The sequence below is a fragment of the Erithacus rubecula genome (assembly GCF_903797595.1).
Source record: "Erithacus rubecula genome assembly, contig: SUPER_Z_unloc_1, whole genome shotgun sequence".
Classification (NCBI taxonomy): Eukaryota; Metazoa; Chordata; class Aves; order Passeriformes; family Muscicapidae; genus Erithacus; species Erithacus rubecula.
This window is the reverse complement of record NW_027635590.1, coordinates 143,635-169,136: the sequence shown is the minus strand read 5'-3', so window position 1 is coordinate 169,136 and position 25,502 is coordinate 143,635. Positions and strand designations below refer to the sequence as shown.

The window sequence follows — 25,502 nt, the reverse complement described above, 5'->3', positions numbered from 1 at the left end:
CAGATAGGAAATCCCCAAGAGAGAGGAAATGCAGATCCAAGAGGGAAGAAAAGAAGGTTCAACACAAGCCAAAAACAAAGTATGGCTGGGGGAAGCTCTACAGATTTAGAAGAAAAACTATAGAGACGGAGAGGACAGATGATGAATGGGAAGAAGAAAGCACAAGTGAGATACTGCAAGCTTAGGGGAGGCAGAGTGCATGCAAGAAAGTATGTCTGTCCAGAGACTGGAAAGCTCACAAAGAAGAAAGTAAAAGACAAAGGGACAAAGTGAATGAAAGGAGGAAAAGGCAAGTGAAAGAAGGGTAGGAGGGAAGATGAGAACCCAGGTAAAAGATTTAACATGGGACAGAGAAGGAGAGTGCAAGTAATTTGCACTTGGAAGTAAGTATTGGAGTGCATGTGAGAGCTGGAAAATCTGTGAGTCATGGGAAAGAATGCAAGAAAGGAGAAAAGCTACAAAAGGGAAAGGAAGACACAAAAAGAAAAAAGAGATGTAAGGATGCACAAGACAAAACCACAAGAGATAGAACGTGCACAGGGAAGCAGGAGAAAAACAAAACACATTCAAATGAGAGAGGGAGAACAAGAGAAAGTGTATGAGCAATGGGTGTTGCATACATGAGAGGGGGAAGCATACAAGGCAGGAGCTGCAAATGGGAACACACTGAAGAGCAGAGAAGTGTGCCAGCCAGGGAAAGAGCATAAAGGTGAGAGAAGAAAGTAAGAGAGAGGGAGAAAGGTATGTGAGAGAAAAGGAGGAGTGTGTGAGAGAAGATGTACAGTACATAAGGCAGAAAGAACACATGTATGAGAAGGACCAAGCACGACTGGGAGATGAAAGAAGTGAGCAAGGGAGAAGGGAAAAGGCTATGATGGGGAGTCAGGGAGCCATGAAGTGTGAGTGAGGAAGTGCATGAGGAGGAAGGCTAAAGCAGAAGCACAAGGCAGGAAGAAGCAGGCTTGCAAGGGGTCAGATCCATCAGAGTGACATGAGTGCCCTGATGAGGAGAGCATGAGAGGGGGTAAGCCCATGAGAGAGAGGTAAGCATAACCAGCACACGCACGGGACGCAGGAAGCACACACATGTGGCAAGTGGGAAAAGTCTGCACATAAAAAAATGGGAAACTCAAACATGAGGGGTGATGAAAGCACAGTCATGAGAAACCAGCAAAGTGCACAAGAAGGGCATGTATCTGACAGGGTAGGAAAGCAAGAGGGAGGAATAACTGAGGGGGGGCAGAGTGAAGACAGGTGTAGCACCAGACAGAGACTGACACATTGAGAGAGGAGCATGCACAGAGGTATTAAACCATATCCAGGTGCCTCAGTTTGACTGGAACACCTCATATGCACAAATAACTATTTACTCTTGTAATTCTATGCTTTCCATATTGGTCTCCCTCCTCAGTCTGCATGGAGCAGTCTTGATGCAAGTGTGAGAGGGAGAGAGATGATGCTCATGCAAGGGAGAAAAAGTATAAGAAACAGATACAAAGTGTCCAAAGAGAAGGGAAGTTTGGGGCGGGGTGGCATGGTGGTGACAAGAGATAACAAGACAGGAATAGGGAAGATAACAAACAAGCTAAAGAAAGGGATACGGAGGAATGAGAGAAGAGACAGCAAACAAGATAAAATGAAGGACAGTGAGCCAGAGACAGCAGGAAAACACACAGGAAAATTAAACTTCATTTCATAACAGCACCATCTACAATCAGCTAGGTTGACTAATCAAAATGTTCTTACATGGCAGTGTAGAAAAACCTAATCTCCTTCATACAAATTTACTAAAATTCCACTTATTGCAGAATGATCTGTTTTTTGAAAATAACACACTGCAAGACCACCTATTATCCTGCAACTTTGAGGAAAGTTAGCTCTCCTCTGTTATGTTCCAGTGACCATAGTTCAGTAACAACAGCCGTAAGTTTATTTACAGACACAAAACTTAACCAACCTTTCATTGTTATCGTTTTCAGCTTTTCAAGTTCTTTTTGTCTCCCACTAACAGTTTCTGACTAGACTGTCATTATTCTCTGAGGATACTCTGCATGCTTATCATTGGAACACAAAATTTCCCCTAGGTTACTCATGTCCAACATGGTTAATACCAATTGTCTTAATATATTCAGTAAGCTTTGCATGCATTAACATTTAATGAACTCTTTTGTGTAAGCAACACTGGGAGATGTAACCATACAGAATGGCAGAAAAATACTGTCTCACAACACAGAGGTTCCAAACAAAACTGAAGAACAAATACTGCAGCCTTTTGTACAGCAAAGCAGTATTGCCTACTTGCACTGCAGGCAGTTGCAGGTCTAAAGATGCAATGAGAACTGTCAATTCAGCTACGCACTCTTGAGCAAAAGTAACATGAAAACCAGAAGAACAAGAGGAAGAAGACAATGTAACCATGACAACCTCAAATCAGAGCTTGGGCAGACACAAAAAAGATTTTCAGAACCCTTTCAATTCAGTATTACCCACAAAGAAAAAGTGATAAGACCATTTAAATTAAGAAGTTTAGCTGATGTTACTCAAAGTGGTCTCTACCTAAGACTGCAGTTCTGTCTGTGAGAACAAATCTCAGAGCAATTATATCAATAAGACCATTTAAAAGCCAAGTGAATAAGTCTTAATGATTTGGGCAGTAGCTGGCACACTGGAGGACAACTTCCCAATTAGGGTCATCAACCATTACTGGAAAGCAAACCTCATGTTGGATATGTTAGCTCCACCAAAAATTAGATCATAACTTTTTAAGTTCCAAATCCTTTCAGACATTTACTTTTATCTACAGAAAGCAAAAGTAACCTAACCTACCCCAAATCTGTGTATTTATAAATTCTGTTCACATAACTTTCCTTAATATTTACACAGAATACTCAGTTCCTAAAACTGATCCACAGAGTAAAAGGATGATGTTTATTTTGCAAATGGCTTTGAAGCAATTTATTTGTTTACAACAGAAGCAACCCTATTTTGCTGGATCCTTTTCCAACTAGAAAATACTTCTCAATACTGACAGTCATGGCTACCTGGAGGAAGTCTCATAGGAAAAGTCAGTGTCTCAACAACATGAAAAAGGAATGAATGAAGAGGTATCCATCACAGAGCAGTAACAAAGTCCAAGGGAAGTCTTCAGCCATCTGTACAATGACAGCATCTCAAGAAAAACCTAAGTGAGTAGAATACTCTTGCAGCTTGTGGCAATAAAATTCCAGCCCAGTTTTAGTCAGATTTCCATGACTTCTAGATTTCCATGCATATCACCAAATATGTAGATGACCTCTGTATTTCTTTTTATTTATTCAGAGAATGAGACTGCTGGCAGTAAAACAGATAACAAGAACTATAATTTTAGAGAAAGCAGCAGCATGTACTCTTAGATGCCAACATTTTTTCAGCTTTAGTTAACCTAAGTAAGAGAGAATGGAATTAAACAGAAGAATTAAAAACTACTTGCATAAAATATTGAAGGGTTCAGTGGAAAATGTTTGGATTGTCCTTCGTCTTTAAGGAGGGCTCCACTTTCTACCTTGGAGTCAAAAAATAAGTATACTGAAACAGTCACTGCACGGTCAGCTTACATCAGAAAGAAAAATGATTCATTTATTAACATGGGTAGTGAACAGGGGACTCAATCAATCAAACAAATTAGGCTGAAAATGGCAAAAATTAACGTTACTGAAATTCCTTAGCCAGCACACCATCCTAATTCTGTTTAGATCAGCATTATAAAAGAATTCAAAGCAAAATTTAAGTTTGCTATGCCAAAGTTCTACATTAACATAGTCAAGGCATAACACTCACGTTATGCAACTATTAACACCTTCCTGTTGGGCATACATACATTTTTGTTATCTGACAGCCATTTGCTAATGTGAAAGCACAGTTACAATTTCTGATATCTGAGGAACAAAAACTAATAGGCATGCAGGCTTCTAGTGCTAGGAAACGCCCACCAGTTCACCCTGACACCTAACTAACTAAACCAACTAAAACACAGATTTTAATGCGCTGGTAATCTGAAAACTATCATGATGCCTAACTGAAAGAGTGGCAATTACACAACACTGTGAACATCACCCACATGACAATTTGTTTGGGTAGGAGCTTGGAAGCTGAATCCATCTGGAGTGTACTGCACAGTGAGGTCATATAATATAGGTCAAATTATCCAACAGCATGGATCCTTTTCCAGTTGTAAGGACCCAAAAACACAAAGCTCTAATTCAGATCAGAGCAATAGTGTGGTCACTGTAAAAACTACCTTTTACATGATCCAGGTGCTTGCAGGAATTCATGCAAGTCATACACAGAACACTTGGTTAAGTTCAGGCATCAGTTTAATCAGTACTCCCCATCACAAAAATAGTTTCAAGAGTTATTGCACAGTTTCCATGGAGACTGAACCTAAAGAGTTCTTTCTATTTCTGTCTGTGAAAATCCCTTCACATTTATGCTGCCAAGTTTCTCAGGAGAGCCTGAAGGATTAAAAGTGGCAGTAATATCCATGTTAGTGTCTATCACATGCCACTTAATTATTTTAGAAACACATTTACCTTTCCATATGAGGAGACTATCTCGCCAGTTTCAGGACTTTGTTCAGATGAAAGCAAATTATTTAAGGACTTCCAACTACATTTCTACAGCAAATGTACTGTCTGAAAACCTCCTTATCTTCTATTCCACCTTATCATACCAGCAAAATGCATATGGTGTACATGTATCTAATGCACTTTCATCTCACAAGTAGGCTCTTAATGTCTCCCATCACATCTCCACTGGCAAACTGATGCAGTCCAGGCCAGGAAAAGTGGGCAATAAGGTGAACTGAAAAACTACTGAGATGCTGCAGAAATTCCATCTGAAGACCAGTCACCAGTGATCAACCACAGGATGTCACACAGCGGCCAGAACTGCTTAATAATGTCTTCACTAATGAACTAGGCAATGGGGCAGTGCCCCCTTAGCAAATCTCCATACAATACAGACCTGGGAGGAATAGTCTGTGCAGGAGCTGGGTCTGCATGGTCAGGAGCATCTTGGCAGATGGAGAAATGGACTGACAAGAAACTAAAGATGTTTAACAAAGGGAGACACCAAATTCTGCACCATTCATCTGAACAGGCTTGGGGCTGACCATCTGGAAAGCAGCTAGGTAGAGAAGGACATACATGATTCCTGACAGACAAGTTGAGCACAGGCAAGCAATGTACCCATGAACCAACCCAGAGCTGTAGTGCGAAAATGGAGCCAGCAGGTTGAAGGAGATGATCTTCCTTCTCTGTTGAGCAGTTGTGAGATCACATCTAGGGTTCTGGATCCAGTATTGGGGCCCCCAATACAAGACAGACATCAGTGTACTGGAGCAAAAGAACTGAAGGTTCACAGAGATGTCTCAGGGATTGGAGCATCTAACAAAGTGAGAAAGCCAGGACTGTTTAACCTTGAGCAGAGAAAGTCTGACAGGGTTCTCACCAATGCTAATAAATGTTTCATAGGCAGAAGTGAAGGAGACATACTCGTACTGTTCTCACTGGTGATCAGTGAAAGGATGAACGATATACAACAAATTCCCCTTAAACATGAGTGAATAACTGCTTAACTCCAGGTGCTGCCATATACTGGAACAGGTTGCTCAAGAAGACCCTGGAGTATCTCTGCTTGCTCTGACTGACCCTTCTTTTTGCAGGAAGGCTGGTCTCCAAACTGAAGTATTCTGTGCCTTCATAAATGCAAAGTGCCAAAAGAAGGAAGGGTATGTACAGGTACTTGCCCCTAGGCAGTGATGCCCAATGTAACACACCTTCAAAGAATTTCAGCAAAAAGCTCTGGTAAGCTGACCCAACTGATGGAGCTGTAAATTACATGGGCTCTGCTAAGTGGCTGAAATTAACAACAGCCCTGGAGTCAGGCTTTCCTATCCAGGCCAACCTCCTCAGATGCAACAGCTCTTAAAGAGGCTGCAGACTGCAAGGCTCTCTGCTAAGAATTACACTGCTGAGTGGTTTTGGACACATTTTCATCTTGCTCTCAGGACCACATGAAAAAGTAGGGGTTTGAATTTCACTGACCAAGGCACACTGCTATAAAGCAGTTAATAAGAAGCTTTTATAAAGAACATTCTGAAGCATCTAGCACTTCTTTAAAAAATGTTCAGCCCCCTACACACTTGAGAAAACACATGAAGCAACCAACCTCCTGCCTTCTGCAGTTTCAGCTTTGGTTCCAAGGAGTAACAAGCAAGTAATAAGAATCATTTGGACAGCAATGACAAAGCACAAGAATAAAATAAAAAGTATATAGCCCAAGTTCTGGGGCTATATTAACATTAATGTACAGAGCCGATTAAGATATCAATTTAAGCATGCCCCTGCAGCTAGAGATTCCAGTCCATATTTATGTACTGTTTTATTGAGGAAACAGCCTTACCAGTTGACCCAAATGAACCTTAAAATGGCTACAGACACAAGCTGCTTGATGGAAACTACTTACATAAGTGATGTGGGTGTTACAGGCCAAAGCCACCCACTTGAGAACAGGTTAAGCCAGCACTGTACCTGGCAACACTACTAGCTGAGATTTAATCTGCAAAAATTCAACCAGAAAAACATCAGAACAACAACCAACACTACTGTAGATGTATATTATTTGAAGCAACATAAGTACAGATACTCAAAGATTTTGTCACCAAAAGTTTTTTGTCAGAAGAGCTTTCAAAAAACATGCTGCATGTTATCATTTTCTCTTCATTGTATGTTAGTGCTCATCACAGTCTGCAGTCTAGGTTTTAAACAACAATAAAACTGCAGTTCTTTAATTTTTTTTTCTTCTCCTTTCCCAGACAATGCTGCCAAAGCAGTGTTCTCTACACTGATCAGAATCCTCCAAGCTCAAGCAAGAAGTGTCAGTTCCACAGCACCTAAGTGTGACAATGAAGAACAGAGAGTGGGGCCACAAAAAAAACCCAACATGGCAGAAACACATATGTGAACAGTTAAATGGCACAGTGCTATTTAAAAAAAAATCACAGCAGACGTATAAAGGAATTGGGAAAAACAGGACAATCATAGAATGCAAGCAATACCCAGATTCATGGGTCACATATTTACAAGAAGAAAAGTAGCAAAACTTTTTATATGTGCATGTTCATTCTTTTGTTAACAGAGCTGAAAGAACGGAAAAAACCTGAAGAGTTTGGATACTGGAAAAATTTATTGACTGAGCAAAGCAGTAACTAAAGCTAAACTGGGGATCATTAGAAACAGTGTCAAGTCAATAGGTAGTAAGGAAAATTCAAGAATGGACTTTCTGGGGTTATGCAAATCAGGACATCAATAATTAGTGTACTCCACATCTACTCCTCCTGAAGCAAAAAAATACCAGAATGAACATAGAAAAGCTTGGCTTTCAGTAGTATTATACTCAAACAGTAGTACTTAGACTGTATCAATCTATTTAAGACTAAAGACTAAGGTAGCTGGCCTCAGACTAAGAAATAAGGTTCTACATTGAGTCTCAATTTACACTAAGGAGTGCATGAGTAGATCAATACAATGGCCCAGCACTGGTCTGCATAAACCCACAGCAACCAAGCAGAGACTGTTAGACATCTTTAGAGAGCCATGTAGCAGACAGGCAAATCAGTGAACAAAGGTTAATCACTGTGAATACCTGTTAAAGGAGCCTGTTAATCCAGAACAACAGGCACAGTGACTGTGCACAAATTTAGTCTGCTAGAACAGGTCCTCCCTGGCTTAAAATCCTCCATTGGTCTGTGCAGCTTGGTCAGCTGGTGATCCTATCTCCTTACACCTTTAATGAACACAACTGAGCCACAAGTACACTGTGTAGGCAAAGCCCAAAACAAAGATGCAAAAAGAGAAGAGAGAAGCTAGAAAGCAAAAATCACTGACAGGGTGAGACCAGATGACACTCTGTAGATAAAAGGGAGTCAGAGGTTTACCAAGGTTGACAATGCCTAAAGCAAAAAGTTGTGATATACTAAATACTGTCTAAAATCCCATCTGCCAAGCCTACTGCATTATTCTTTTCATCACTGAAAAAAAGGTAGATAACAGAGAAAAGACTCTGAGATGGTAAGAATTTAGTCACCGTCAAATCTCAATTCTGTGAAAGTATATTAAGTTTTGGCATTTTTGCATTGATATGATACATTATGGAATTCACAACTCCTCTATTTTAACATATTGTAATGCTCAGTTTAAATACCCTGAATAATGAGAGAGTCCAATTGGACTTTATACGCACACTCTTAAATTACATCAGCATTTTACAACTGTCTTCTTAAAATTCCAATGAAATAATTCATTTTACTTTAACTCATTCACCAAACAAGATACCTAGAGAAATACAAATATTTTAGCTACAAATGACTGCAATAACCAGTAACATACAATAATGTTAATATGTTTTGTTTATAAAACTTTGCATGTCACTATGTAAAAGAAGGACATTCAAAGAACACCATGTTAGTTAAGTTAGAGTTCTGTTCTAAAAGTTTAAAAAGCCCTTTTCATGCCTCTAACTTAAAAGGTCTCAAGAAAATTGGTTTTAGGCAGAACATGCTGTCATTAAAAAAAGAAAAAATTAAAGTAGTTTAGCACAGCAAACTGAGAACTCATTAAGAAACAAAATTAGTTCAATGTACATGTATATTCCCAAAGCAAAAGTTCTGCAGGTAAAATGGAACTGGAAGAGTTAGGTGATAAAAACTTATACTGAAAAAAGAAGCATGCATTTTTTAAACACAAAACTAACTTTCAGGCAAAAAGATTATGTAAACAAAAATTTCTTTGAAAAAACACACACTCTATGGATGGTATTTACATCTACATAGAGGAGCATTACTTTAGTTCAAAAATTTTTACCTGTTAACTTCAGAACTCAAGTAGCACAGCAGATGGATGGCCCAAAGGAAAGGTCCTGCATATGTTGCAAATGCTGTGAGGAAGATAGCTGGTATCTCCACATAGCTGTCTAGTCCCACAAAACCTGCTGAAATGTCCACAGTAGCAATGCCATTTGAATTTCCCTGAAAATAGGGATAAAACAGTAAATATCCAAATACTTCCAAAGATACATTTAAAATACATTAAAATAATATTAATTATTGCACTCATTAAGGACTGACTCTTTAAATTGCTTTACAGTACAGCTATATTCTTTACATCTGAATTTCAACAGAACAGCTTACCAAACAAGTGCTTTTAATTAGAATTTACAGATTAACAAAAGCATAAACAGCATGCTATTTTGCGAGTGTTATTTTGTCTGCAAATTAACATGCCTATTGTTTAATAAGTTACATTTAAAAAAAAAAAGAATTTAAAATAAACACCTCTACTTGCTGAATGAAAAAGGTGCATTTTTCATCACAGAAGGTTCAAACACAAGACTTTAGGTCTGCTGCCTAGAATTACACCAGAAAATAAATACTTCTTGCCTTTAGAGACAGCAGGACTCTAATTTAGAGCTGTAATGGAACATTACATCGCCCACCTGCCTGCCTCATGGCACAAGTTCCTGCATGTAAACAGATTAGGACAGGCAAATTCAGAGAAGTTTCTCCTTCTCAAATCTTTACACCATATAAGATTGCATTGAAATAGACCAGAAGTCAGTCTAGATAGCCTGAATCATCAATAAAAGGCATTTAAACCTACCAAGAGAAAAACAGAAGGAACATACTGCAATTAAAGTATCAAGAGCTGTCAAAGTCTAGTATGGTTTATCTAGTTTTCTTTTCCAGTGACCAGGACCACTAAATAACAAGAAATAGTGTAAAATTGAAGGCGGTGTTTTCCACTGAAAATCCGAAAGTACCCAACTTTACCCCCTAAAGTAACAAACACTCCCTATGATTAAGGCAGAGTATTTCTTACATTAACAGGTCAGAGATAGGTTTCCTCAGATGAATGAGAAAGCTCTAAGATAGTCTTGCTGTACCTTGAGCAATGGATCGGTTTCTACAGCACTGATATTCTAACAGCCATCAAACCCTCTTTTTCCACTTACAGAATCCCAGAACAACATTAATGTAAGGCTTGCCACCACCAATCGCCTTAGACTCAATCCCAGCAGAGCATATGAGGAGTGGTGGCTCCCATTTCCCTCAAACCTGACCCCAGATCACCTTAGTGACTGCAATTCTCTTGAACTGCAAGTCACCCCAGCAAGGAAGTGCTGTCATTAAATACACACTTCTGTCACAAAGCCCAGAACACACAGGGAAGCACAAAAGACAGGCAGCTATTTTAGGTACATAACTAACTAGGCACCAGCATAAAAACCTGTTACTGAGGCAGCTCTAAAATCTAAGAGAAAAAAAGGCATCTATGTTGATGGAACCATTTAGAGCTCATTCTAAATAGTCACCATTCCCATCAATCCTGCCATGAAGATACTCCAGAATGTAAGGGGAGCCTGAGTCTGCCAGAGGGTTGCATGGTACGGATTTTACTGAGATATCATGAAGTAGAAAAATCTTGACTTATGACTGTTAGTTTTCCTCATTTTGACTTTCATCATGTGCCAGTGTAGTAAATCACTGCACCAGTATAATCACTGTTAGGAATTTAGTGTAATGTCCAGAAAGGCCAAGAGTAAAGCAAAGCACAACTACTGACAAGCAGCTTTAAAAAAAAAACAAAGAATACCTGTGCTCTAGAGCCTGTAATATGAGACTGGAAAAGAAAGCTGTAAAATAAGGCTATTCCTCAGGTTTAACAGATATAGATGGGTATAGCAGCAGGTCTTTCACCCACCACATCTACTTATTTTTCATTCCCCTTCTCTGCATGATGTGTGCAGAGTAGAAGAGCTGAGACATCAGGAGATCCTTCCTGCTCATGTCATGAGGAGCTGAAAGGTCTCTTTGTGCTGTTTAATCCATATGCACATGGCTCATCTTTGGCAATATGGGGCAATTGCCCATGCCACTGCATGTGAGAAGAAGCAAGAATAAGTGCACTGCTGCAGCACATCCCGCTGGTCCAGCAGAACCAGTGCAAGCAAAAAGGTGTACTTCCTTTTGGAGGTAGTCAGGGCAAGTAAGGAACCTGGAGGAAGGAACATGTTCTCCTTGTCAGCCCCTCAAGTCCTTCCCCACATCTGTCTTTGACTTTGTTTAAAGTAACATAGCTGTAGACAAGGATGAACACACTTGGATCCACACACAACTCCAACCACACTGTGAAACGTCCAAACATCTTGCTCCTGCCATGAATCTGCTGAGCCTCATGGATACTACTGGACACCAGAAGAGCCCTAGTGAGCAGTAAGAAGCATTTTTGCTTCACATTTGATATCTTTCTCCAAGACAAATTCATGTATTAACACTAAATTATCATAGCTATAAATTCTAATACTCCATACAATTAATAAGTGCCTCCTTTTATTTTAACATATCACTCTAGTATTTCAGAAAAGGTTGCAAGAAAGGTTCTGCTGTTTCCAGACAGATCTTAGAGATTTTAAGACCCTGAGCCATCTCATTTGACTTCACAGCTGACACTGTTCTGAAAATGGGACTGAACTGTGAGACTGCTGAAGTTCTTTCCAAGACAAATTATCCTACTATATTTTGAAATTATAACAAGGAAATGTTGAAGTCACTTTAAAATGTCATTCACTCCATCTCTTAACTTAAAGGTGAGATGAATTAGATATAAATTATTCTAAAAATGTACAAACCTCTTCTGGTTTCCTCCAGTGATAAAAACCACCAGAAAGTGGAACTGCATTTTCTTTCTCCCATTCCACAGGTATACTGCTCTAAGTACGGCAACAAAACCCCACAAGGACTAATAAATAAATAAATACATGGAATTTTTGTTCATTTATGAGCTTTCATCCAAGGGAACAAAAATATTTTTAGCAATATTTACTACAATATAAGTTTTTTAGGAGTTCGTTAATTAAAGAGAGCACAAACAAGTTACTTATTTCTATTCTTACTGCATTTTAAGGAAAAATAGTAATGATAAAGATACAACATACTTTTGGGAAATGACTGCTGAGTTATAAGACGTGGACAACTCTTAGGAGTTGTGGCTTAGGAGAAAATAAATTATTCAAGCTCATTGCATAATTCATCAGGAGGTTCTCAGGCTTGCAATAATATAAGTAGTATTCTGATTAAATATATTAATTTAATCTATTTTTGATAATACTGGAGCATTTTAAACTTTGTTTCACTTCATCTATTCACACAAAGTGATAAATAAAGCAAAGACCTTAAATACTTAAACAAGATGAGAAAATAAACTGGGTTTACACAGTTTCACGTTAATAAGATGGCACTTTATCCAGACAATCTCTAAAACCCTCCAAGCATGAAGACAGCACAACCTGTGTGAGCAACCTTTTCCTCTGCTTACTATTCACAAAAATCCTGCTAAAATGCTGGAAAAGTGACATCGCACATAGTCTTCCTATTTAATTTACAACTGTTTAACAAATTTGCCTTTTAGATCCAAATTACCAGAGAGCAGAAAGTGACTTCCTTTGGTTCTGCAAAGGAAGGTAAGATGGGAAATGAGTGTGAAAACAAGGCAGGTGAGAGCAGTAAATCAGTACTCTTCAGTGGCACGTCCAGGTCAGGGCTGGATGAAGAGACAGTGATCAGGGCTAGCTGCAGCCCAGAGACTGCAAGTCTGTAGGGAAAGGCAAGTCCAAGATTAGGCCAGAAAGCTCAGCCACCGGGTCCAGGGCAGATAAAAAGACAAGCACACACATACCTGCTTACATTGCTGGGATACAACACAGGCAGTAAAGCATCAGATTAAAGCACAACCAGAATGGAAAGAAGACCAGGCCCCTCCCTCTGCTTTTCTCCCATCAGCTCCTGTTCTCAATCAAGGACATGACCCTGAAGTCTGCTAACTAAACTGTGAGACAGGAGATGCATTCAGGGTTCAGACACAGATGAAGTGTAGAATACAAAACCAAATGTAAGATCAAGGCATTTGTTTTCAACTCACCCTTAAATTTTTTTTCCTACTTACATTCAAAATCAAAAAATTAGCTTGCACATCCAGGCACTTTATTTTTTCCCCCCCTGTTCATCAGCTATAAAAACTGATAAATGAAAAGTACTATCCGTTCCTGTCAGCCTTGCTTATTCTGTACACTTGGGATTTTCACAGATATACTTGCAAGAAGTCTCAAAGGACTCTACATTACTTTTTTGAAAGAATAGTGCCTCATTCATTAAATATGCTACCCTGAACAAAGCTATTTTTACTACCATATTCAAAAGGCCATCACTTACAATCCATACTCAGCAAGACAGAGTTAGTGCTTCAGTCATTATATACCATATAGTCTACCAAGACTTAATAAAGACTCAGCAACATGAGCAAGTCTAATTTACTTCATAATCACACCAAGACATGTGCAAGAAGTAGTTCTCTAAACCTCTCTCCTATTTCCAGATGGAAGCATTCCATATTTCATTTATATTTCTCTTCTCCTGCTCCATTTAGCTAGGACAGTTTAAATTTAGTATCCAATGTGATCTACATCACCAACAAATTTCAGTGGTTTTCAATTTTTGCATTTCAACCATAAGCCTGCTATTTTTTTGTACGCTACATTAGATCTTTATACCTGTCTGGAAATTAAAACCCTAGAACCACTCTGGACTCAGTCTAATAGTGACAGCTCTACTGACCACAAAACTTAGAGAAACAAAGTCAAGGAAGACATTTAAATCTATGCCAGCAGTAGACATCATACTAATTATACAGTTGTACTTCCTTTACACCTCTCTCCTAGAATTCTAGCATAGATATTGCTTGCTCCTGAGGCAGTAAACAAGTGACTGTTTTACCAAGAGGAAACTGAACAGAGGTCAATACTGAAGGTGAGAATTTGATGGACTCCTCCAGCAGAAACAGCCCAGCTATATTTCCTTAATGTTTATTCAGTATCTGAGAACAAACCATACATGCTCTGTCTGAAACACAACCCTTTCCTACATCAGTCAAAATGTAAGAACTCAGCACTGATGTTCATGAACAGGACAGGTAGTTGCTAAACCTGGGACATGTGAACTGTACTCAGTAAGAATGGTGTCACACTATTAGGAGGCACAGAAGTAAGGAAGGGATCTGAAAGTTGTCACCAAGCAAAGACCTTCCTGGTTTTCCCTCAAGGTAAAGGAAAAAGATCAAATGACTTATTCAAATAATTACTAAACCAGTATGGATCCATCCAGAGTTCCAGCTTCCATAATTTACTCAAGGAATACAATGTCTGCATTTATCAAAGGAATTGTGAGTAAACAGGGAAAACTGTGTTGTCATGAGAAGAGATTAAAACATACCTGAAGGAGAGAGGTTACCTCCACGTGCTTGGGTGAGTCAGTGCAGGGGATAGATTTTTTTTCAAATAAGGTACACAAAATGGCATAAATATTGGTAAAAATTGACCTGTTGTATATCTGGTATGGCTCCTGCATCTATAGTTCAGTGACTAGCAGTTATAGTTGTCCATTAATTATGTGTCACTAATAAACCAAAGAAACATTTGAATCCTGATTTTAAGCTGTACAAACCGAGCACTTCTCCCTTTGCAACAAGTCATTCATACTCTAGACAGAACTCAAAGGAAAGGGAAGAATGTATTTAAATACATTAAGAAAATAAATTAATTTGGTTTTGTATGTTGCCAGCTTTTTGATTTTCCCAGATAATGCAGATCAGAATGCCACACTGAGAAAAACAACATAAAAGAGGCATGAAATTACATACAATTTCTGAAAGAAGTTCCTTCCATTCCTTGGAAATACGGACCCAGAGTGGAAAGGCTATTCTCAGAGTAAACTTGAGAGAAATTTACAAATTGAAAAGAGCATTAATTAGATTTTGAGGCACTTTTGTAGCCTCTGTAATTTATGAACTACCAGCTCAACCACTCTACTCTTCCATGGTAATATTCTGCCTACCAGATAACTGCCTTCAAGTGTGAAAGGAGAAAAAAAAAAAAAAAAAGGCCCTCTTACCCTTGTATGATACAGTTTGTTTCTTTCCATACCTTCAAAAGTTTTTTCATCAGAGAATAAAAGAACAAGATGGGTATTTTGGTCAAACTCTTAATCTCCATCTTAAAAAGGCAACTAATATAAATGTACTCACAACATTTTTTAAAAGAGAACCAAAAACTTATTCTCTAAGGAGTGAGAGGGAGGGTTTGGGAAAGAAAATTCCATCTGTCTTGACCCTTAAAAGTTCTTTTTTTCACTAGCAGAATTGATTTCTCTATTTCTGAAACATTTCTAAGACATTCTGAAAATAGAAAAGCAAAAAGAGAATTAAAGAGAGAGACAACATAGGAAATCCTTTCTGTTCTATTACAATTCATCATTTTAATCAGACTTGGGTATTGTGAATAGGCACATACCTTAATTTTTGTGGACAGACACACCAAAAAATTCTAGAAGACTGTTAGCATGTTCTTCTGAAATTGATGTATTTTTATAGGGTCCTGTGCTAAAACAGCTTAAGAATTCTTTGAAATTTTTGCTTAGCCATTGCTAACTCAAAACAGTTTTTTCAAAGCTTTGGGACACAAAAAGGCAGCTTCTTATCTGGACCTGCTCTACTTCATACAAAGCAGCATGAGAAACAACATGAGGAAAAAAGCTTTGCTATGCTTCTAACAGAAGTTTTGATAAGCAACTATCACCCAGATTAGATCATTTTCCAGATCTTACAGTGACGGGAGATGCACAAACACCCAACTAGAAATCTGGCTCAGAAGAGAGCAGTAGAGAATTTCTCATTTATGAGATTTGGATGCTGTGACTCAGCAACCTGTCTATGTGGAAGAAATTCCTTGTCAGAACTAAATTTTCAAATATCCTGAAGTTTTCTGAAATCTGCATCATACTGGAAGTTATTATTTCCAAAGGAAACTCTTCCAGAAGAAATGTCAGAATTGCCAGCAGAGTGATGGGGCCTAGGCAGATGCTCTGAAACTGCAGGAGGTGCAAAAACACAATTTGTAGCCAAGTAAAATGGAAATCACTACTTCCGGTCTTCTAAAAACAAAACAAAAAAATAGAAAAACTCAATTGCAAGGGTAGCTGAAACTGCAAAACATTAATCATGAAAAAGAGTGGTCTTTCCCATAACACCAGTGTAAGACCACTAGAAAGCTGAAACTGTTATCTTCTGTTGGTCTTGCATAAATATTGGTGTAGAAAAATATCCTTTGACGCAGCACAGTCAAATGCAAAATGTATCAAGTTCTTGATAGCTTTAACAGCTCATTTCTGGCAGATGTTTCTAGCTGCTTCAAAGTTGATGTAAATTCTTCCAGAAAAGTTTATCCCATATTTTTGGCATCATTTAGAGCACAACACATACAACATTTAACCTGTCACATTACACTTCCAAAACTCTTGCTTTAAAGAAGCTTCTGTTTTCTTTTCCATCATGCCATACTGGCCTAAGATATATGGGCTGCATTTATCTAAGGCACTTTCACCTCACATGCACTTTTAAGCATCATCTCAGGCAAACAAATGGATGCAGTCCAGACTGGACACTCGTGTGGACTTGAAACTGATCAAATGTGGAGCATCAGCAGCTGGAAGTCCAAGCTGGAGGCCAGTCACTGGTGATCAGACACAGGGATTGACACTGAGGCTGATATGGTTTAACATCTTTACCAATGACCTGGGCAGTGGGACACAGAGTTCTCTCAGAAGACTGCACACAATACAGAACTGGGAGAGTGGTAGATACAACAGATGGATCTGCTGCCATCAGAGGTGCTGTCAGAGGCACCTCGACAGGTTAAAGGAATGAAATGACATGAAATTCATCAAGTGCACCAAAGGGAAATGCCTGCCCAGCACTTGGGGAGGAATAAATTCATGCCCTTTGGTCACACTGGGAACTAATCAAATAGAAAGCAGTCTGGAAGAGATCACCCAGCCATTGTCCTTTTTGTGCAAAGACCAACAACATCCATTAAGGGAGAGCCTCACCAGCTGTTTAAGGGAGATCTCCATTCTCTCTAATAAGCAGTGGTGAGATCCACATTTGGTTGCCTGGGTCCAGTTCTGGGTTTGCCACCATGAAAAAGCCATGGGTGTGCCACAAAAAGTCCACTGAAGCACGACAGATGATGGTGGGAACAAAGCACGTGTCATACAAGCAACTCTCTGAGTTTTTTTACTCTCAAGAGGAGAAAGCTCAGCAGGGATCATAACAATGTGTATAAATACCTGATATGGGAAAGTACAGAAAATGTAGCCAGACTGTGACTTTCTCAGTCACCTGATAGTGACTAGCAAAGGGATGAAAAGCAATACACAGAAACAGAAATACAAGAAGTTCTGATTAAAATAAGAAAAAACTTTTTTTACTAGCTAGGGCGGCCAAGCCGGACCAACTGCTCAGAGAGCTTGCAGAGTCTTCACACTTTTGGGTATTTGAAACAGGGAATGGACACAGTTCAGATCAACCTGGTCTGTTTGACTTGTTGTTTCATGGGGTCAGGTTGGACTAAATGATCTCCAGATGCATTTTCCAGCTTCAACTCTCCTGCAATTTCATGGTTCTGTGAAACTCTCAGCCATGTGTACCAAGAATTCAGCATCACTGAAAACATTTATAAACCATTTGCTGCTTTATAAAAAATCTGAACTATTATTTATTAGTCTCTTTTCCATGACCAGCATTTTCTTGCCAGCCTCTGCACCATTAGATTTCTGGCAATTGTTTTTGTTTGGTACCTCAGTACAGAGATGGCTCTGTCTTCAGCATTTTGCCAGGTGCATTAAGGGGTGCTCTCAGAAGGCTGTAATCAAAGCTGACTGTCTGAAGAGTAACATTCAAAACATGCAAAAGCCAATCATCCCAGACATGCTATGCCCTCTGAACATGAAAAATGGGTAGGAAGGGATGAATCCTGATGATCTTACCTGCATCAGCAGTTCCCATCTGGACATAAACTCCTCTCAGTCAAGCCAACCCTTAATCTGCATTTAAAGCACCCTAAGCTGGACCAGAGTTTTAACATCCCCAGCCATGCCTCAGAGGCAAAGTCAACCAAGGTCCCACACTGAAATTTTGTAAACCCTATCTCTTAAATCTGATTCCCAGGTTAACAAATGCCCTCTTTACACAGCCTGCTACACTAAGGTCCCAACAATACTGGAAGTAGACAGATCCTCTCCAGCTTCAATGCAAAGCAAAGCTTTTGTGGAATTACAACTTTTATTTGCAACACAGAGAACTAGGTGACAGAATTTAGTAAGGCTCCTCAGGAAAGAACATATCATTTGATGTACTAAAAAATTAGTTCTGGTTCTCAAAAGAGATGTTATATGCAACTGCATTTTCCTTCAGTCTTAAACAGTATACAGACCTACTGTAAGCCTCAAGAACCAGTGACAAAAGACACCTGCCTTTTACAGGTATTAATCAACTCAGATGACATTTTAAAATTAATTACCATCTGAAAAGTACTTACGAGGCCCATTAACAGACCAAAATAGTCCTAGTATAAGCATCTGATCCTTGTAACACTTTTGGAAATCTACACTGAGAAAAAGTCACTAAGGTATGCATCTTTCCCTGATTCTGAAAACAAAATGTCAAAAAAGCATTTAGAAACTAAATCCTTCTGAGAACTCAATAAATTCTTCCACTGTAATATTTAGTTAGCATTTTGATTTACAATGGACAAAATTTCTTTGAAAAACTATTCCCTCTCCCACCTCTGCAGTGGAGAAAATATTCAGCTTACCTGAAAATAGAAGAAAGCTTGGCCAAACCAGTAGTGCATGATGGTAATCTGTGCTGCATCAAATTTCAATGGTATCCAAATATATTTTGTCATCATTGTTTGAATCAGCAAACAAAACACCAAGACTGGTAAATTGTGAGGTCTAAATAGGAGAGCTGCTAGTAGAACCAATCCGCTATATACTTCCCATAATCCCGTGCTCTTCGTGCTGGATTCTGCAGAAATAACCTGCGACTTTAATAAATCTTTAGTGCCAGTGAAGATTATGCCAAGAACAAAGACATAAACAAAACGAGCTTCAGTAATCCCCCTAAAGAGAAAATAAAATTGAAAAAAATGAATAAATAAGTAAAACAGCAAGATTAGTTACTTACTAATACCTATTTCAGAGATTTTCAAGAGAGGTCAAGACCAACCAATTCCACCAAGCAGGTTAAATCCAAGGCTAGTATTTTTCAAATCCCTAAGCAATTCCATTACCAAAAAAAAAAAAAAAAAAAGTATATTGCAAGTTGTAAGTGTAATTAGAACTTACACTATCTTCACACCACCAATAATTTCATTTGTCTCTTGATTTCTAGCGAAAGCCAACTTCTGAATGAAACACAGCATGTTGTCCAAAAAAGCTGGCAAGAACAACAACCAGTAAGCTAAAAAATTGTGACCTGCTATTCTAAAAGTGCAAGGCCTGAGAAACTAAGACTGAAAGGGACTACAGCAAGTCGTCTGGTCCAACCTTCCTGCTCAAGGCTCAAGCAATGTCATCCTAGAGTATACTGCACAGGATTGTGTCCAGACAGTTCTTGAATATCTCGTGTGAGGGAGATTCCACAACATGTTCATGCAACCTGTTCCAGTGTCTGGTCACCCTCACAGTAAAGAAGTTCTTCCTCATATTCAAGTGGAGCTTCCGGTGCATCAGTTTCTGCCCATTGTCTCTTGCCCTGTTGCTTGGCACTGCCAGGAAGAGCGTGGATCGAAGAAGAGTTCTGACATCTTTCCTTCAGAGACATTGCTGAGGTTGTCTCTCAGTCATTCTCTTCTCAAGGGTGAACAGGCCCAGCTCCCTCAGCCTTTCCTTATAAAGAGATGCTCCAGCCCCCTAACCACTTTCAGAGACCACTTCTCAACTCACTCCAGGAGCTCCCTGTCTCTCTTGTCCTGAGGAGCCCAGAACTGGACACAACACTCCAGATGTGCCTCTCCAGGACACATCAGAGGGGCAGGATCACCCCTCTCGACCTGCAGGCAATGCTCTTCCTAATGCACCCCAGGATCCCGTTGGTCTCTTGGTCCCCAGGACGCTCTGCTGCCTCAGGGACAGCTTGTTGTCCACCAGGACCCCCAGGTCCTTCTCCTCAGAGCTGCTTTCCAGCAGGTCAGCCTGTGCTGGTGCCTGGGGTTGCTCTGCTGGTCACATGAGTTTCAAAGCCAAGTGTTCATCTGCTTGGTTTTCCAGTTTTTTGCCCCAATCAATCCATGAAACTGGTAGAAGAGAACACAGCTGGTGCTCCAGACCCCTTGACCAGCTGTCCCCAAGGCCCTGATGTTCCTTTTGATCACCTGCACCCTTCTTGTTGGGACTTGGTCTTTTACCCACCTGGAAAACCAGCAGTGGATAATGATCAGTGGGCTGCACCAGGCTGGGAAGTTTCTTGGTGATGTCCCTTATCCAGGTGCCAGAGAGGAAACACACTTCCCTATTAGAGTGGATCCACTTGGCATATCAGACCCTCCATTCCCCTCAAGAGGGAGTCACCAATGACTACTGCCCTTCTTTTTCTTCACTGAGGAGGCTGTGATGTGGGGGATAAACTGCTGTGTCATGACAACCTCATCAACCTCGACGGATCTTCACCCACATTTTCCTTTCCCTGGTCCTCATTTCCCTGGTTCTCAGATTCCAGGGCCTTGTCTTGATTGCATACTTGAGGTGGTGAGGCAGGTCAGGTGGGGTTTCACCTGCAGAAACTCATTTTCACTCCCCTCCATCCTGGAGGTCTCTTCCTTCAGGCTGGTGCTGGGGGCAGGGGGGTCCCTGGCTTCTCATGAAATGGATGTCAGGTCTGTTTGTCTGAGGCACAGCAGAGTGCAGCTACACCAGTCAATCTCATACTATCAGTCTTCTCATTACAGGAGTAATGAGTGAGCATGGTCTCCTACAAAGTTAACATAATTCGCTCAGAAGTGAGGATTCCTGAGTCAATTGGACTCAGCAGTATATGGAGTATTAGACCAGGACTCTAAAAATAGCAAAATTATAGTTATATTCATGTAACCAATGTAACACCACTAGTCAAAATTTCTAATGTAAGTTTTGTAAATAAATATTTTTCTTTTCTTAGAAAGGTCCCATTCCTTCTCAGCCAATTATTTGAAAATAAGCTTGAATTCAATCTTTCTTTTCACATACAGGAGAGAAAAAGCAAGAGGAAAAATAATAAGCAAGAGCATTTAAATATGCAATTTTCTTTTTGTACAAAATCAAGAAAGGCAAAACAATGACACAATGGTTATGTAGTTTTCCTAAGCCTGGATACAGTGCACTGTCATTTACCTTTCAATCGTTCAAAGTTATACCTAACAGCCTATGCAAAAGGGCTTTGCTGCTTTATTCCCTTAAATAGCAGCCGTTTGGAAAAGCTCTGTATTACTCATTGGGTTTTTCCTTTGGGGAAGAAAAAAAAAAGCTAAAAAACAGTAAAGTTTAGAGAATTCCTACGTTTTTGGCTAATGCAGAAATTCAGTGCCTCTTTTCATGGTCTCTGGTATGTCTGATGTAATTATTACCATTTATTTACTTTAGATGTAAAACTTTAGAAAGAGATTGGGATATTTGCCTATTCAGTAAATTGAGTGAAACTGGAATTAACCAGTTGATGGAGATTCAAACTAGAAAAATGCTCCTCAGCAAATGCACTATTATTATTTTGTTTGTTTTAGTATACTATATACTTACCTTTTTCACTGCATAGACTACAATTAAAAAAAAAAAAACCAAACTCTGTGGTAAAAAGAGCAAATTTTCTCCATCTTAGAGAAGAATGCACTACACATGAAAAAATGCAGTGGCTGCCTACAACTTTTTCTCATATTACACAAAACTACCTCTACCTTGCACGTGGATCTGGAGCAATTCCATGAATACACTAAAGATCCCTCTAGACATATTTAAAGTCCTACGTTTTTTTGGTTGTATTTTAAACAGGCTTTTATCACACATATCACATCAACCATTTAATAAAGATAAACTAGTATCACTGCATAAACATATCATCTGAAATCCACTAGGATTTGTCTACCATCTCTTTTGACATGCTGTACTGGGAGCCTTGCTGAAGATAATGTTTGATGAGTCAGTGATCTTAGACAAAGCATGCCTCTCTACTAGGCCTTGTACCTAGAAGTACTGAGAAGCCCACATGTTAGCAGGTGAGTGGCCACTGCCAGGAATCATGCTGGAAGCCCTAAGTCAGCCTGTTCTGTGCACTGGTAGGTATTACAACAGAGACAATGTCCCGATCTGGCAGGCTCAGACACAAGGTCATTTTGGATTGTTTGCTGGTTTGTTTTTACACAAAACAACAGGCACCACTGTATGGTGGTGTATAAGGGAATTGTGTGCCACAGTGTACCATGGAAGGTTCACTCGGTTTTTATATAAAGCTCTGACACAATTTAGTAAATCACTGTGTTTACTATTTATTTAATAATAGAAATAATGCAAAAAGCTTTGTCTCTTGAAATAATTGAGATTCATATGCTGACTACAGAATGAACAAGTTTCAAGTAAATGTTTGACTTCAGTATTCAAGTACTGCACTTATTTCTGTAATCACAATTTATTTGTGGCTCAGTTACTGTATTTAATATTCTGTACCATGATGCAAGGATAGTATTGTTTTCCAAGGCTTTACTGAAACACAAAACAAAATAGAGATCACACTCAAATATGAGGCATGTTTCAAGCATAGAGCCAAATCCTGCACAGGATTCTCATGAAGCAGAACTAACACATAATGGTAACTTAATACTAGTATACAATTAGAATTATTTTCAATATTTGGAGAGTTGGAATGCATGCAAATATATCCCGATACACATATAACCAAATACTTCTTGTAAAATATGCCATGTTAGCAAATCTGATCTTCTTTATGCTGTAAGACCTCAAGCTGTAGGGCTTTGTCCATTTCTGTGTATCTTGTGAGTCTCTGGCCCCTCACTAAGAAGCTCCGATAGTATTTGTATTGATATAAAATTCAAAATGAGTGCAAGAGAAAGTTCATTGCATCCAAAAGACAATGGTTTCAACAGCTTCTTTTTCATAATCTCCTACTTCTCATCACATGTTCCCACTGACTCTGGAAGTTTTCCACAACACTGTTACTGCCTTACAATCACTGATTAGTTTCTTAAGAAACTTGGCATCAGACTAAAAATCCTTACTATGCACTGTCCTGCACAGGTAAGATCTTGAGAGGGCATGGTTACTTCTAGAAAGTCCATGTTATAGAACACTCAACTGCAAAAGAAAAGTAAGGTAAAGAAGGACTCGGAGCTACTAAGCACTTTTGAAACTACGAAGTAGATAAATGAGCTTGGCTTGTGCAGTGCTAGATATGGCAAGTCCATCTAAAACAAAGAGTTGCATTTGGAGTTTTTTGTAGCAAAAAATATAGAGTACAACTTACTAGATTTTCCTCATATTAACTTTTATCTGACTGGCTGCCCATCTGTCACAGCAAAAGACACTTTATGCATCTTAAAATTTGGCACACACTACAAAAATTCAATGCTGGTCACCTACAAACTCCAATTCTATTCCTAAGAATGCAATTCCAACCTAGAACATTCTGTCCACCTCATCCCCTGATAGCCAAAGTGTTCAACACCTTGCTAGAAACAAGTCACTTATCTGTTGATGAACTTACTTGGAAATATCTTTGCCACCATGTTGCCATGGAAATATGACATTTCCAATAGCTGCCCGGTAACTGTAGACTCCCAGGAGCCCAAGGGCCATAGCAATTTTTGAAACCAGGGAGCATCTTCTTTGAACCAGAAAGAAGATCATAAGAAGGGAGACTGCAGCCAAGAAGGAGAGTTCAGATTTATGTTCAGAGCTGGAAAAATAAAAACAAAACAAAAAAAACCCCTCTTTTAAAACAGTAATTAGTGCTAAACACATTTGATAAAGCCTTAGGTACAGCACTGTATTAAATAAACTGTATTAATTAACGCAGCACCAAATTAATCACTGCAGTGGTATCTGTTATGAACTTTCCAAGAGGTATGGTAAAATATTTTTGTATTTTTAGAAAAGCAGTTTTATTAATGAGGTTTTCTATTCAAGCATGCATATTTAAAAGTGTAATTATTGTGTTCCACCATATGCTAGTTATTCTGCAAATTATATAAAAATGGAGCTGGATATTGCATAATGAAAAAGAGTCTACTGCTTTTAAACTAGGGTTTTGTTACTTACACATTTTGAAAAAGTATGTTTTTCTTATACTACAGCATCTCATTTTCTAGCACTACACAAAAGACTTTTGCACTACAGGATTAGAACTGTCTTTTGAAATAATGACATATGTATTTGTTTGATTTTAAACACATTACCTATCCTACTACATATAGAACACATTACCTACCTAAAATGACCAAAAATATACTTACATAGTTAAAAACACACACACACACAAACTTATTAGCCCAATATGATTCCCTTATGCAAGTATAGCACCTTTTATTGTGTCAATACATACAAGAGATAGACACAAAATTTGCATCACTGGCAAAGAAGATCACAAATGTCGCTTGTTTGTTTGTTTGTTGCCCTGCACCCTAAATAGGTAACACTTGTTCCCGAATCAAGGGCATTTCACTGTGCATGCTGCCCGTGCTACATATTTAAATCTACAATAGTAGGAATTAGCACTGCAAAATGCAATGGGGAAAGGCAAAGATCTGCACCCATCCCTTAACACGTAGTTTCAGAAAGCCCAATGTAGTCCAAGAATTGCCAGCCCATGACCACTGAAAATATTCCCAGTATCCCAAACAATATAAAACCACTATTTCTGTTAAATTTGCCTTCAGTTAAGAACATCATGTACATTTTGAGAGCTACGGGCTCAATCTTCTGTTTTCCACAACTCAAAATCCCATGATGAAAGATCACTAACTTCAGGAAGCTAATGGTGTGCCTGGGTTGTTACCTGCATTGAATTCAATCACACTTATGAAACTCCAGTTTTATCTCTAATTTAATAAAAATTATTTTACTTAAAACAGGTTTACTTTACAGTATACACTTTTACGGTATACACTTTTAGAGTATACACTTTGTCAGAAGCTTGACCAACAGCTATTCTGGCTGTTGTGCTTGAAAAGTCATGGAGAAAAGGTTGTAGGCAGATGAATTGTCCCATTAGTTCTGCATGCAGGACCAGTCAAGTAGTTTGTACACCTTAACAAGACTCCCAAGACACGCACTGTTCTCTGAAAGCCAGTGGAGAAAAGTGAGAGGAATAAGATCTAGAACACTATGAAATAGAAAATGTAGTCTTGATGTCTCTCATCCCAATTATTCTTCCTCTGCACATAGAGAGAGCAGTAACAGTGGGCTCCTGTAGCAACCTGTGAAGATAAGGCAAGCACCACCTTCTTCATGATCAAAACATAATTAACTAATTTAGTAG

General features: G+C 39.0%; 1 protein-coding gene across 6 annotated transcripts in view; it reads right to left on the bottom strand.

Annotated features, from left to right (window-relative positions):
- PIGG (phosphatidylinositol glycan anchor biosynthesis class G (EMM blood group)) overlaps nt 1-25,502 on the bottom strand; it is an 82,308-nt gene that overhangs the window by 21,296 nt on the left and 35,510 nt on the right. For 4 of the 6 annotated variants that reach the window (XR_013777219.1, XM_079330880.1, XM_079330884.1 and 1 more), the window contains 3 exons: nt 23,730-23,921; nt 18,796-19,105; nt 8,901-9,064 (listed from right to left, as the gene is read on the bottom strand). Coding sequence is in view for 5 of the 6 variants with exons in the window: in XM_079330880.1 (XP_079187006.1) it covers nt 8,901-9,064; nt 18,796-19,105; nt 23,730-23,921 (666 nt within the window). In the remaining variant the exon portion in view is untranslated. Of the gene's footprint in view, nt 1-1,731; nt 6,598-7,303; nt 7,856-8,900; nt 9,065-18,795; nt 19,106-23,729; nt 23,922-25,502 lie in introns of those variants that run through there. The other 2 variants (XM_079330882.1, XM_079330881.1) reach the window with 2 other exon arrangements.